The sequence below is a fragment of the Cnephaeus nilssonii genome (assembly GCF_951640355.1).
Source record: "Cnephaeus nilssonii genome assembly, chromosome: 14".
NCBI classification, from domain to species: Eukaryota; Metazoa; Chordata; class Mammalia; order Chiroptera; family Vespertilionidae; genus Cnephaeus; species Cnephaeus nilssonii.
This window is the reverse complement of record NC_137085.1, coordinates 25,036,998-25,051,413: the sequence shown is the minus strand read 5'-3', so window position 1 is coordinate 25,051,413 and position 14,416 is coordinate 25,036,998. Positions and strand designations below refer to the sequence as shown.

The following is a 14,416-nucleotide window of genomic DNA, read 5'->3' as shown; positions in this document are numbered from 1 at the left end:
CTAGTGCAGCCACCACTGATTCTGTTCATTCCTCTTTTGAAATGCACTGTTATGTCCTTTTGCTTTCCTTCTCGTTCCCATTACTCAATACAAGCCCTTATTCTTGAATATCAGGCATGATGCTGTGTTAGACCCTTCAACATTTTACTTCCGCTTATATTTCCAAGTCTCATTTCTCTCTGCTACTCCCACCCTCCCACACCTTCCATTTGAGGACTCAGCCATCCTGAACTTTCTTTGCTTCCTCTCTTACCACTTTCTTTACTAACCACACTCTCTGGGAGGCCTGAGCTGCCTCTGGCTAGAGTATGAGAGTGAGTATGACTCTCAGAGTTACATAATCAAGTCCAGTTTGGGTCACTCCATTCAGACTCTTGTCACGCTGTTCTGTGTCCACAAAACGTCAAATGACAAGGAATTCTGTGCCTCTCATGCAGTACATTCCATTAGTGGGCAGTTCTATCTGGCAGAAGTTCTTTTCTACCTTTTGGTTTTGAGCTAAAGATAAAAGTCTAAATCCTCTCTATAAACCAACCTTCAGATCATTAAAGAAAGTGTTCATGTCACTCACACTCCTAACCTAGGTCTCCTTTTGGCCGCATAGCAGATCCTCTTGCAGCCTGCTCCCCAAACATCTTCACTTTGTCAATGCCTGTCTCCAGGGCGGACTCATAGGTCTGACTCTTCTGTTCATGCTGTGGTCTGACCCAAGGGAAATCACTTCCATGGTGCTCCTTCATGCCATTCCACTGCTCTGAGCCTCAGTTTCCTGTCAGTAAAATAAAAGGACAGGCTTTGGGACTCCATGAATTCCCTGAAACTCCACGAAGCATTTCCTTTGTCATGTGCACATGTGAATTTTGAGGGAGAGTATCTCTACATTTTTATCACAATCTCAAAGAGGGTCCATGAGTCACAGAGAGATTCTTAAGAATAGGACTAAATGCTATCTGAGGTCCCTCCCAGCTCTAACATTCTATAAGTCAAAGGTTCTAAAACACATGGCATTTTCTTATTCCCTTGAGAGGAAGTCAGAGACCAAGTATGACTAGGGCTGTTATTCAGCGACAATGAAGAGATAGACTCTGAGAGGTCCCCTCCTTACAGTGCAGTGCCAACTGAAAAGGTTAGCACTAAACCTTTTCTGTCTTGTGAGGTAACCAGCTTCCCCTCACTGGCAATGTTCTAGCTGAAATTGAATTATCATCTCTGCAGAATGATACGTAAGGAATTTTAAAGTTATATAAAGAGCTGGTCTCGAAGTCTCCTCTGAGTCAAACATTCTGTTGGAGGTAGGCTGCATGTCTTTGCTCATGCTCTTTCCTCTGCTGAAATAACCTCTCACTTCCCTCCTCTCATGTTGACATTCTGTGGAGCCAGTGTAAATAGTCCCATATCCTCCACAGCTCTATGTGGATACCTCTATTTTAGCACTCATCACATCCAAAACTCACTATCATGAGTACCTGGATTCCCCACTAGATTGTCAATTCTTGAGAGCAGGGACTGTGTTATGTATGCATCTCTAGGGCCTAGAACACTTGATTGAACATTAATAATAAATGTTCAATAACTGACCTAGCCTGGGTCTAGCCCAGGGGTGGGGAACATCCGGCCTATAGGCCATATAAGTCCTGAGAAATCATTATGTCTGGTCCTGCCAAGGCATTAGGGGTGAGTTAATTAAATATTGGACCAAATATAGCAGGCTCATTTTTAAGTTGAACATTTTGTATGGCTCACAGATAATGTTAGAAATATCCAAATGGCCCTTGGCAGAAAAAAGGTTCCCCACCCCAGGTCGAGACCTTACATAAGTAATTCATCATTCTAGGCCGTAGCTTCCCCTCTGTCAAGTGGGAGGGCTGGGCCAGATGCTCTCTCAGATCTCCCTCAGTTCCAGTCCAGTAACTTTCTGTGGTACTACTTTCACTTGTTTGCCTTACTCAGGCAGCACACACACTTATATACCATTTATCCCCACAACCCATACTAGGCTTACATATTTATGCATTTGGTTTTCCAACCCCCTCCTTATTTATTATAAGCAAATTACATTTGATAGGTTTATGATTTTAAAAAGAAACATAAGAGCAAGGGGGCTTACCACTGCACACACTTGAACATGAGACCCCACTCTGTGGCTTCCACAGAGACTTGTATTTGCCCAGTTTTGACAAGAAGAAATTAGTCTATCAGATACTACATTCCATGAATATTCGGGTTCCCATTGCCATGAGTATAGGACCTAAGTGAGGTTTCAGAGATGTGATTCAAGTGGCTTCATGGAACAGGGATTAGTGAGGTTTCAACCAGGAGCATTTGCTAAAAATAGCTTTCTGCCCAGCCCTGTAGCTCTTAGACTGCAAGTCACTCAGGCCACGCCCAGATTTCTTCACTTCCAATCAGATCCAATCACAGGGAAGCTTATTGTAATAGCTTTACCTCTACAGGAAAGTAATAATGATTACCGGTACTTATATTTATACTGCTATAAGCTTGCAAAGTTCTTACACATTAATTCACTAAATCTGTACAATAAACCAATTAAGTAGGCAGGCATTACTCCTTAATCTTATTTCATAGATGGGAAAATAACAGAGGTTAACTTGCCTAAAATCACACAGCTGGTAGGGCGAAAGGTGGCACTTGAATCTCATTCTGCCCTGAGCCAGGTTCCTGCATTGTTTGGTTCATGCTTGTGCTAGAGGCCGGCTCCCTTACTAGCACCTTCCTGCGAGGCCACATGGAACAGCTCTGGCTTCTTTGTCTGACTTCCACCCATAAGTGTAACTTGGGGGTGGCAGAAGCAGCCCATAAGTCAGCTTTCCTCCTAACCCAACGCCTAGTCACTTGTGCCAGTGTGGTTTCCAGTGATTACAAGAGTGGTGCCAAGTCACCATCATCAATTCTGCAACAGAGTTCCATAAAATTCTTACTCTCACGGCAAACAGCAGAGCACACCAATATCTCCTACATCTTTGAAAAAGTTAAGAAAATTAGTTGGCCCCAAGCCTATACCAGGGCTCTGAACAAGAATGGCATTAGGGCAAAGCTGGTTCAAATTGGTCCAATAAGACACACTCACTAGATCTCCGTTATCTGTGGGAACCATTTTAATTACATCTCTCAGACTTCTCTTAGGCCTTTTATTCGTGCAAACTTGAATACTCATTGAATAGAAAAAGCCTGCCTATTTCTGCAGTGTCTGATGTAATTAATTTTTTTGTCAAAACTTGGCAAACACAAGTACAGCACTCTAGGAGCCATATAGTGGGGTAGGAAAAAATGTCAACTTCTGGGACTCAGACTCTCTAGGCCTAGAGTCGGGTCTATGCCATGTTGTGAGGTTGCATCCAGTGCTGAGAAGCCGGAGCTGTTAGACATTCAAGTTGTTCTTGCCCTGACCTGGTTCTGTGCACATCATGCAAGCTTTGACTCCTTAGTTTCTTATTGGCCTTTTTTTTTTTTTTTGCAATTGTCATCTAGGCTACTAATCTGTAGAAATTCCCATCACTGGGTCTTAGGTCTGGTTTGGGGTGGGGGGTTTCAGGATGCATCTCTGCTCCACAGTAGCCCTTTAGAGGTTTGCAGCAGCCATGTGTTCTTGAAATCTTTTCTTCCCCGGATGAAATGGCTCCAGTTCCTTCAGCCCATCACCTGGAGACCCTCTCCCCTTGACGCACAGGACCCAAAGCAGATGTTGTCAAAGCTCTGACCCCCAGTTGATGTGCTCACCTTGTTATACTGTGAGCCTCTGGGGAGCTGCAAAAATTGTTCTAGAAAAGACAGTACAAACCAGACTAATTGGCAGCCCATCAAAAGCTGCTGTCTGGCCATTCTCCCTAAAGATAATAGAAAAAAGGAGAGAAAAATGTGACTATTTTATACATTAAGATTCTGCCCCGCTAATACATTCCCTGCTAACATGTTACTTGCAGTGTCATGGGCAGGACCCTTTTCTTCCTCTTTAAATTTTCATATAAACTAGAATAACATTTGTGTCGCGCCGGCACGGCCAAGGGTGAATCGAGTGGGGGCGGTGAAGGCTTAGAAAAGAGAGACAAGAGAATGAAAGCTGGGACTCGGTGGGACGCTGCTTCCCTGATAAGGAGCCAGCAGCGCCGCGGACTACAAGCCGTGTCTTTATTTTATAGCAGATGCCACGAGGCAAAGTAAGGGCGTGGTCAAGATGTTTACAGCATTCTCGTGGGTTTTGATCCTACTCAATTACATGCACCTGATCAAGCTTTGTTTACTTGCAGCCTATATCACTTAGGCACGTGGGGCCACGTGTTCGGACCATAGGTTCAAGCTTACAACTACAGCCTCTGGCTATAATTGTGCTGGGAGGGCTCTGTCCTCCAAGCTGGGACTTGCACGTGGCCACGAGAGGACTGTGCCCTCTCATCTGTCCAAGGCTTGAACCTGTCCAAACACTGTAGCCGTGCCCCACAAACATTGGTTCTTTTTCTGGTATTTGTTTCCTGAACTTTATAAAAATAGGTCAAGTGTATAGCATAGCCCACTGTGAAGATTAAAGATCTTTGGTATTCTATAATAAATTATTTGGAGGGAAAAAAACACTTAAATTTCAGGGCAATTATTGAGCCTAAGAGTTTAGGACTAATAGCCGCACTGGAAGCTAGTTTGAAATGCTATTAATGGTTACTTTGGTGTTATATTACCAGGTTCTTTAAATGATCCAATTGATTTTTAGATGATGGAAGAAGATTGAGTGAAATTTTAAAAAACAATGTTGTCACTGAGGTGGATTTTACAGGGACAAGTAGAGCAGCTGAGTTCTGTCTCAGCTCTGTGTATGGTTTATGATGTAGCCTCGGGTAAGTCACTCATCTCTCTGCCTCAGTTTCCTTGTCTACCAAATAAGAGTGTCACCCTCAGTAACCTGAGGTTCCTTCAAACTCTTAACTATAAGCAGTGATTCTGGACCTTTCCCCCCAGATTAGACACATACCTGTGGGATCATGTTCCACTCTCAGGAGCTGTCTCGTGTGTGTGTGTGTTGTTGCTTTTATTTTAAGGTATCAGTATAGATAAAATAGATGTAGCTTATGCATAAGTCCCACCCCCTTTCACTGCAGTGATTATCACTTTACATCAAGAAGCACAGCTCTGGAGAACTTTGCCACTTGGAAGATTTTTTTTTAATTTAAGTGCATCAATTTTTTAAAAATATTAATATATTTCTATTAATAAACTGGGGGGTCCAGTTATATATTCCGATGACTATGTTCTTTTTCCCAAATCTGTTATGTAGTTCTACCGAAATGAAAAAACAGCGCTCCCTTGCTTTCTGGACACCCGGTCACTCTGAGAAGCTGGACCCCTGTTGTCTGGTGGCGGCCTGTGCTGCGGGCCACAATGGTCTACAGTGACAAGGTCTGCCCAGGGGCTGATTGCACAGTCCCTCCTTGCAATTGGAAAAGGAGAGCTGTTTGGTTTCCTAAGAGAAAGAGAAACGACTGCTGGTCTAATGGAGTTTAGTTTATCATCTCAAAGCTCCTCTTCGTGGCAGTGAGACCCATGTAGATGCCCAGCCAGACCACCGCGGGCCTGTGTCTGTAGAGGATCCACATCTCCTAGAGCAGTTCTCTTCCTCACTGCGAGTAGGAAGAGCAGCACTCTCTCTGCCTGTCAGGAGCCAGGCTGTTCGATCCGGTAGCAGCCCCTCCCCCACCACGTGCTCCCACCTTCTGCAAAGCAGCCCTCCCAGTCCCTGCGCACTGAAATGGCACCTGCTAGAGCATCCCCGTGAAGCTCAGGCACTGGTGACAGCGTCCCGCTCGCCTGTCGCCTGCACTGCAGCGCACTCAAGTGTCAGCTGCTGGCAAAGCATGTGAGACAGCCAGTCACAGAAACATGGGAGCTGTACAGGGGTAAGCACGGCCCATCTGGCCACTTCTGTGGGAAGGGACTCGGTGTGAAACTAGAAGAGAAGCAAGCTTGGACCCCAGATCAGAGGTCTCACCACCGGAAGAAAGGCCTTCAGATGGTTACAAGGCTTTGTATCAAAGACCCAGAGAGCTATCACCTGGGTCTCCCCTGTCCCTTGAGATCTGAATGAGCTCAGCTTCAAATTCCGCAGTCTGTGGAAATCTGAATTCTGTGGCTTCTTGAGGACTTGGGGTCTCTGCCTCAGCTCTTGCTTCTATCTCTGGTATCTTAGCTTGGCAGTTTATCAGGTTGATTATGAACAAGCATCTATGAGCATGATAGACACAAACAAAAAGTTGGTGCTATTGAGGAGAATCACATTTCCTATCCCATAATGGTCTAGTTGACAGACCGTACGAGACTTTCCTGTTCTCTTAGCCTTATGCTCTAGGACCAGCAGCACCTGCAGAACCTGCTGCTTGTTAGAAATGCAGGAGTTTGCGCCCCACCCAACTTGCTAACTCAGAATCGAGATTTCAGCAGGCTATCAGGAGATTCAGTTCACTCCAGTGTGAGGAGCACAGGTCTGGTCCTTTTCTGTCACCTCACCACAGGCCCTGGCCCTTGCTCTGTGCGTACCCAGCCTCTAATCTTCTCTCTCTTCCTCCTCCTTTCCTCTCTTGTTCTCCCATCTCCCTCCCTCCCTGAAGGAGCTACAGACAAACTCTTTGTGTCATGACAGAGCAGGCCTCTTCCCTGGAGCCTCAGAGCCAGTCACCACGTGGCTCTGAAGATCTCACCTTACCAGCCCTCAGTCCTGATCCCAACCGTAATCAAGTGTTTGTCTAAACCAGGTCCCATTCTGAGAGGGATTCTCACACCAGCTACTTCGAGAAATCTCTCCATCACATTACAAAACATATCCCGGATTTTATAAAGATATCTGGTTTCCAAACTGACCCCTAAATCAAGTCAGGATTACAAGCTATCATATAAGTGTAGACCTGGAGGAGCTGAGTCTTCTACAGGAAGGTGACTCACTCAAGGTCACCTTCATTGTGGTTATTGGCAGAGGCAGGACCAGAAAAGGTCTTATACATCCCTGGGCAGGCTTCTCTCCCCTAATCATTCTCCTTTTAACTGATCCTTCAAATGGCTACCAGATTCTCTTCCTGAGCAGTAATTGAATCATCCGAGCAGGCAAATATATGTTGGATGCCTGCTGAGAATAGCAAGCACTGTTCAAAGATCAGAAGAGGCAACACGGGCCCAGTTTCCCAATCGACTTGCCTTTGCCCCAGCTGCTCCCTCGGACTGAAATCCTCACTCATTCGTCTGCCTGGCAAACTCCTCCACATCTTTGAGAATCCACATTTGGGACCTTCCTCTGTGTGAGCACACTATTGTAACATGTCTTCCCCTGTGCGTTGTCTTGGTTTTCCTAGCTGTTCCCTCTGAGTAGAAGGGTCCTCAAGGGAGGGCTGAACTCTGTGCTCCTCATTACTGTCTCGTCGGTGCCCCACACAGGACAGGCTCAGAGAATGTACTTTCCTTCCTCCTCTCTTTCCCTCGGAAATCCCTACAAATTAATGGTGCCTGTCAAGCAAATCCTGTTCTTAACTCGGCCCCTTTATCTTAAAGCACTTTGTCCCTTTTGGGACCTGGGCTGCCTCAGACCACCTGTCACACATTACTGCTCATTTCTAGACTCATCTCCCCTGGCCAGCCCTTCTATTGCCATCCAAAGGATCCAGCTTAGCCACCAGCTACTCATACATGACTCTTTTTGGGTGCTATTTTATTTATTATGATGATGATTATTAAATTTATTGAGGGAATATTGCTTAATAACAATATGTAAATTTCAGTTATGCATTGTAATTCAATATTTACTGCATTGCATGCTCACCATCAAAAGTTTAGTTTCTTTTCATTACCATATATTTGACCACTTTTTCAGAAGAGCAGGGATATTTAAAAGTGAACATTTGTAAAAATAAATAAATAAATAAAATAAAACAACCAATAAGCTTCTGGACATTGGTCTCAGAGGTGATTTTGTGAATTTGACTCCAAAGACCTTTTAAGAATCATCCCATCTTGTGGGCCTCGTCTGCAAAAGAGTAGGTTTGAGTCATTAGCTAGAGCTCTCAGTGGCAGGGTTGCAATTCACAAGCATGTTATGCTCAGTTGTGAGGTGCTTTGAAATTTTTTCGTATGATCATTAAGGTCTGCCAGTGGTCATTTTAATAGAGAAAATTAAAGGTTATCATATGATTGTCATTCTCAGTTGTGTTCTGATGCTCTTTCTGGAACAGGAGAAAAGGCTTGGGACACACACCTAGGGATTGTTCCCTGGTTGTCTGTTCTGTGTGTCTCAACAGGCTGACCAACAAGATTCTTTTCAGCTCCATCATCTTACGAGTTATAAAGCTCTGAGAAAAGACCGCTCTCGGAAATGTGAATCTCCAACTCCCTCCTGTGATATGGTAGCTCCTTAGAATTTAAATCTCACTCAGGAACCATTGTGTGGGTAACCGTTAATTTTTTCCTCTTCCTCCTTGGCTTTGCTTCAGGAAACGAGAGGAAGAAAACAAGCGAAGAGAGTCAGAACAGCAGAAGGGAAGGCTGAGTCCAGATTCCTGCAGGCCCCAGGCCCCTCCGTGTCTGCCCGCCACCCAGGCTGAGCCCCACAGGCAGAGCGGAGGCCCCACCAAACAGCCTCCTACCAGCCATGCGGCCCAGAGCCCTGAGCAGAGAACCTGCAGAGGGTCTCCGGGCAGAGCCCCCCCGGAGCAACACCTCTCCCCAGACTTGCAGGGAACGGACCCCAGAAAGCCAAATGGTAGGTGTATGGCCTTTGTTATCGGATGCCGACCTGTGGACTGTGGGCCCTTTTATAGGTGTACATAGACCATTCACATTTAATGTACTTATGTCAGCACTTAAGCCTGCCATTTTATTATTTATTTTCTATTTATTTCTCCAGTTCTCATTCCTGTTTCTCTTTTTTGTTTTTTCCCTTCCTGTGGGTTACTCAGACTTCCTTTAGGATTCCATCATGATTGATCTGTGGTGTTTTTGAGTAGATCTCTCTAGTTTCTGCAGTAGTTTCTCTAAATATCACAATATTTTTGAGTAGATCTCTCTAGTTTCTGCAGTAGTTTCTCTAAATATCACAATATACATTAGTGACATTACAGTCTTTGGTATCAGCATCTTACCATTGAATGAAATGTGGGGACCTCACTTCCATTTAGGTGCCTGTACCTTTCCCACCTTTAAATGTCTTTGCCTGGAATCAGATGGTTTTGTAGTTTTTGTTTCAATCATAAAATATAATTTATAAAACTCAGGAGGAGAAGGATAGTCTATTTTATGTACCCATATTTCTTTTCTGTTGTTTTGTTTTTCTTCCTGGTGCTCCAAATTCCTTCTCTTATCATTTCCTTTGTTTGAAGAACTTTCTTTAGCCAATTTACTAGTAAAGGTGGGTCTGCTGGCAACAGATCCTTTGAGTTTGCCTTTGAGAATGTTTTTATTTCACTCCTGAAGAATTATTCAACCAGATGCAGACCACGGTTGGCACTTCCTTGAGCGCTTGACAATGGCTGTGCCCCATCCTTCTGCCTTCCGTGGTTTCGAATTGGTGTTCCTCGGGAATGTTCCTGGTAACAGGTCATTTCTCTCTGGCTGCTTTTGAGATTTTGCCTTTATCTTTAGTTTTCAAGAGTTTTTGGAGCTTATCCTGTTTGGAGTTTGAGTGTGTTGGGGTGCACAGGACCATCCCAGGTTCAGTAATTTTCTAGGAGGACACACAAGATTCAGCATATAGTTGTGCACATGGCTGTGATTTATTATAACAAGAGGGTACAAAGCAAAATCAGCAAAGAGAACGAAGTCTGGAGGAAACCAGGTGCAACTTCCAAGAGCCTTCCCCTGGAGAAGTCACACAAGACACCCTACTTCACCAGCAATGAGTTGTTACAACCAGTTAGGCAACATTTTCCACCAGGGAAGCAACCTAACCTAGGACTCCAAGATTTTTATCAGGGTCAGTCATGTAGGTACCCTCTGCTTAGCATGCACCAGAATCCAGACTCCCAGAAGGAAAGCAGGTATTCAGCATAAACTATATTATTTTCACAAAGCAATGTAAGCACATTGAGCCATTCTATGGTACAGAAATCTAAGTACAGATACCAGCAAAGTGAAAAAGATAATGTCTTGGTGTTATTATGAAAATAGTTTGACCTTGTGGACCCCCAGAAAGGGTCTCTGGAATCTTGTGGTCACCTAATTCAGGGATTGGACAATAAAATCTGTCTCTCTAAACCTCCATTTCCTTAGCTGTGAAATGGGGGTTCACTCTCCACCTGCAGGGCAGTTAGGAATAGAAATAAAAATATGGAGTACTTGTTCAGACCATGGCCCATAACAGTAACTACTATCATTAAGCCACACCACTGACCTAGCCAAGAGCAATCACATGAAAGTATGCATGGAACCACAAACATTTCCAGCCTATCATTCCATAACCCACAGTGCATCAGTGATGTACACCTTACAGAGGTTGTGAGGCTCTGTTGTATGTTCATTCATTTATTCATTCAGTCACCATTTACTAAACTCCCATGATGTGACAGCTAGATTGACTTTCCTCAAGGTCTTTCTTAGCTTGGGGCCTTTGCATGTAACAGCTGTGTCTAAAAGCTGTACCATTTTAGATTAGTATTTAAATTTACAACATCCTACACCAGAGCAGTACATTTGTAATATAGATGAACTGAGATGATGCAAAGCTGGGCTTCAGTCCTAGCAAGGGTCAGTTTACCACCAGTTCAACTTCTCTCCTAAGGCAGACCCTTTCATGGTCAAAGAAAATGCTTCTCGGCTGGTTCTGATCCTCCAAACCTCAGGGGGCGATTCCTCCGGGGATATGGACCTCCAAATGCCTCACTCGTTCTGTTGGTGTCCTGGTTCTCCGGAGCTTGGCCTCAGTTTTTTCTGCCTGCTCTGTGATGCCTCCAAACAGGTGGTTTGTAAGTGTTGGCGAGAATATGGATAAAGGAAACCCTTGTGCACTGTTGGTGGGACTGTAAATTAGTACAGCCACAGTGGAAAACAGTATGGAAGTTTCTAAAAAAATTAAAAATAGAAGTACCATATGACACAGCAATTTCCACTTCTGGCCATTTATCTAAAAAAAACACAAAACACGAATACAGAAAGACATGCACCCCTATGTTCATTGCAGCATTATTTATAGTAGCCAAGATATGGAAACAACCTAAGTGTCAAACAATAGACGAATGGATAGGGAAGATGTGGTACATATGTATAATGGAATATTACTCGGCCATAAAAAGGATGGAATCTTGCCATTGAGACAGCATGGATGGACCTAGAGGGAATTAGGCTAAATCAAATAAGTCAGACAGAGAAAGACAAATACCATATGGTTTTACTTATGTTTGAAATCTAAAAACACAATAAATGAAAAACAAAACAGAAACAAGCACATAGATACAGAGAACATTTTGATGGTTGCCAGATGGGAGGGGGGTTAAGAGGATAGGCGAAAAAGAAAAGGGATTAAGAAGTACAAATTCTCATGGGACACTCGCCCCCACCCAGAACCCAGGCCAGACAAGCTTCCTGGCACCTCCCAGTGCTGGCTAGCAGACGTTTTGTGTGGACTGTTATTTCCCAGCGGGATGTACATCAAGAATCCCAGCTTCATACAGGGTCTTGGTTTTAGTTAACTTTCTGCCTGCACCTATCTTGATGTGAAAACATAACCAGATATTTAATAAGACCAGCGCTGCGCACTCCACCCCTTCCGCCTGCCTAAATCAGCTCACACACTTACCACTCTGAGTTTCAGTTTTCTCTTGGTTTTTGGCTCCCAGAGATTACCTTTATTTTCTTGAAGACACTATGGTGCTTTTAAAAGAATGCTTACTCTACTAGTATTTTAATCAGCATTTCTAGGTACTTGTCGTGGGAAGGCTTTCAGGTTATCAAACTACTCTTGCTAGAACTAGAAGTTAACCTTTTTGCTAATCATAATCACCACTATCAAGGTAATGCTATAGGATGGGTCTGAATTTTATGTACATAAATGGGCAGACTTGCCCTACTATACAAGCTTTGAACCATAAATGTTGTTTCCCCTTTTCCTTGTTTTCCCAAGAAATGCCCAGAGAACCTTCTAAAGGCCGATCTGCCTGTGTCCACTTCAGCCCCGATGAAGGCCACGATGGGAACAGGTGCCCAGGAGTCTCCTCTGTTGAGAAGTCCAGAGGTGAGACAGTGGGCGAGCAGCACTGTGACAAGGGGAAAGGCTTCGTGAGGCAGCCCCCCTGTGTCCGGGCGGCTGGGCCCGCGGAGAAGGGAGAGGACCCCGGCGGGGCAGCTGCCAGCCTTCCCCAGCAGGACGGCCACCGCAAGCCCTGCAGGCGGCATGACGCAGCCCCCAAGGTCAAGTGTGCCTCCCAGAAAAGGCGCATTCAGGAGCTCCGAGGAGGAAGGTGCTCCCCAGCTGGTTCTAGCCGGCCTGGCAGTGCCAAGGGGGAGGTGGTCCATGCCGGGCAGAGTCCTCTCCACCATCGGACACCAAGACACAAAGGGACACAGGACAAGCTGGAAGGAGAGAGCTACTCAGATGCGCCCCGGAGGACAGAGGTGTTGAGGCCAGGAGTCAGGAAGGCGGGGCCGTCCACCCCAGCTGAGGACGCTCAGACACCTAAGGAGACGCATCCAGCTCCCGGGCCCCTCTCTGGGCAGAGTGTGAACATCGACCTTCTTCCTGTGGAGCTGCGGCTGCAGATCATCCAGAGAGAAAGAAGCAGGAAAGAGCTGTTCCGCAAAAAGAACAAGGCGGCAGCGGTCATCCAGCGGGCCTGGAGGAGGTGAGGAGACGTCGGTGGTTGTCCCACACCCCTGCAACACCTGTGCTCGCTGGTGTTTTCCGGGGAATTCTGTGTGCTGGCCGGACAAGGCCAATTGCTGAGCCAAACCCTGAAATTCACACGTGTAGACCCTAGGCATTCACACTGGATATGCTATTTAGGTGTTTTTGCCAAGAAAGCACCCAGGATTGCCTGGTGTAAAGAAAAGAGTCCTCAGGGGATGCTCTAACAGGTGATCGGACCTTGGGCAAATCACTTGGCCTCCCTGACCCTGTTTCCTCATCTGGAAATGGGACTTAACAATGGCTGCACCTGTCCTGTTATATGACAGATTGTAGAGTGAGATAATGTGTGCTTCATAAATTCTCAAGCCACACACACAGGTATTTTCTTTTTCTTTTTTTTATGTCTTTACTATTCAGGAATTAGTCATACCCCAAATAAAAACTAGGGCCTGGATATAGTCAATTCAGTGGCTGAAATTATAAAAACCTGTGTTAGCGTCTCTCAAGCTCAGAATGCAGGGTGGGTGCTGGGAGTACGGGTGGAGACTTCCTAAAATGCTGAGTCAAATACCTCCAGGGAGTCCTTTGACATATTTTGGACTCTCCTTCATATTGCAGGCCTCACTGGGGCCAAATCCTGCCCAGGTCTTACAGTGCTGGCCAGTGCCCAGGGGAGGCTGGACCGTCTCCCACAGGTGGGAGTCATGTGGCCTCCCTCTCCAGAGAGAGGAAGGTTGATGGAGGAACAAAGCAAGCAAATCACTGTGAGCACAGGTGTGCCACATATCAACGTGCCTGTCAGGAGATAAAAGGGCCCGAGCGCACCTCCCGTTGGCGGGGGGACGAGAACAGTGGTGAGGGAGGGGATTATTGAGAGGTCCAGGCAGGGAGAGGCGCAGGGTCCATTGTGCCAAAGCGGCCTAACCCAGAGCCCTTGCTTGCACAGCCTTTGCTAGAATTCGGCCTTAATGTCTGTCCAAGCTCTGGGCTGTTTACAGGGTCGTCTCCCAGCCACACCAAGGATGAGCGTCCCCGTTTTACAGATGAGCATATGGGCATAGAGAGGAAATAGCTTGTCCCAGGGGTGCGGGTACAGCACATGGGGCTGTGTCTGACTCAAGGCCCAGGGCCTTCCCTTACTTTCGTGGGAAAGGTAGAGTTTGCGTGGTCACAGTAAAGAAGGTGGAGGCAGGCCTCGTGCCGGGCATCTCGGAGCAGGCCGGAGAAGGGTGCCGGGCGGTGCTCACACTCGCCAAGGTAATGTCGTTACGGGGGATGTTGTTATTGTTGTTAATTCTAGCCCTTGGCATTTAGTGGGCACTTGTGCCGGACGCTGTGCTGAGCTTTACCTGTACTGTTAACTCACTTAGTCCTCACAGTAACGCCGAGAGGTGGATCCTCTCCCCACCCCCGTTCCACAGAGGAGGGCGGACACTGAAGCACAGCCAGCTTCTCCGCCGTCTCAGGGCTTCAGGTGCCCGCGCCGGCTTGGGCTCCGTCTGCCTCTGAAGCCACAGGTGGGAGTGGGCCTTGCTCCCCTGCTTGGGAGCTCTGCCAGGCCCCGCCCTGCTGCCACCTGAGAGGCACGTTTTATTAGGT

General features: G+C 46.1%; 1 protein-coding gene across 3 annotated transcripts in view; it reads left to right on the top strand.

Moving 5' to 3' along the window:
- Nucleotides 1-14,416, top strand: part of INVS (inversin) — a 152,513-nt gene that overhangs the window by 92,231 nt on the left and 45,866 nt on the right. For all 3 annotated transcript variants that reach the window (XM_079791106.1, XM_079791105.1, XM_079791107.1), the window contains exons 13-14: nucleotides 8,475-8,743; nucleotides 12,095-12,812. In XM_079791106.1, coding sequence (XP_079647232.1) covers nucleotides 8,475-8,743; nucleotides 12,095-12,812 — 987 coding nt within the window. The remainder of the gene's footprint in view (nucleotides 1-8,474; nucleotides 8,744-12,094; nucleotides 12,813-14,416) is intronic.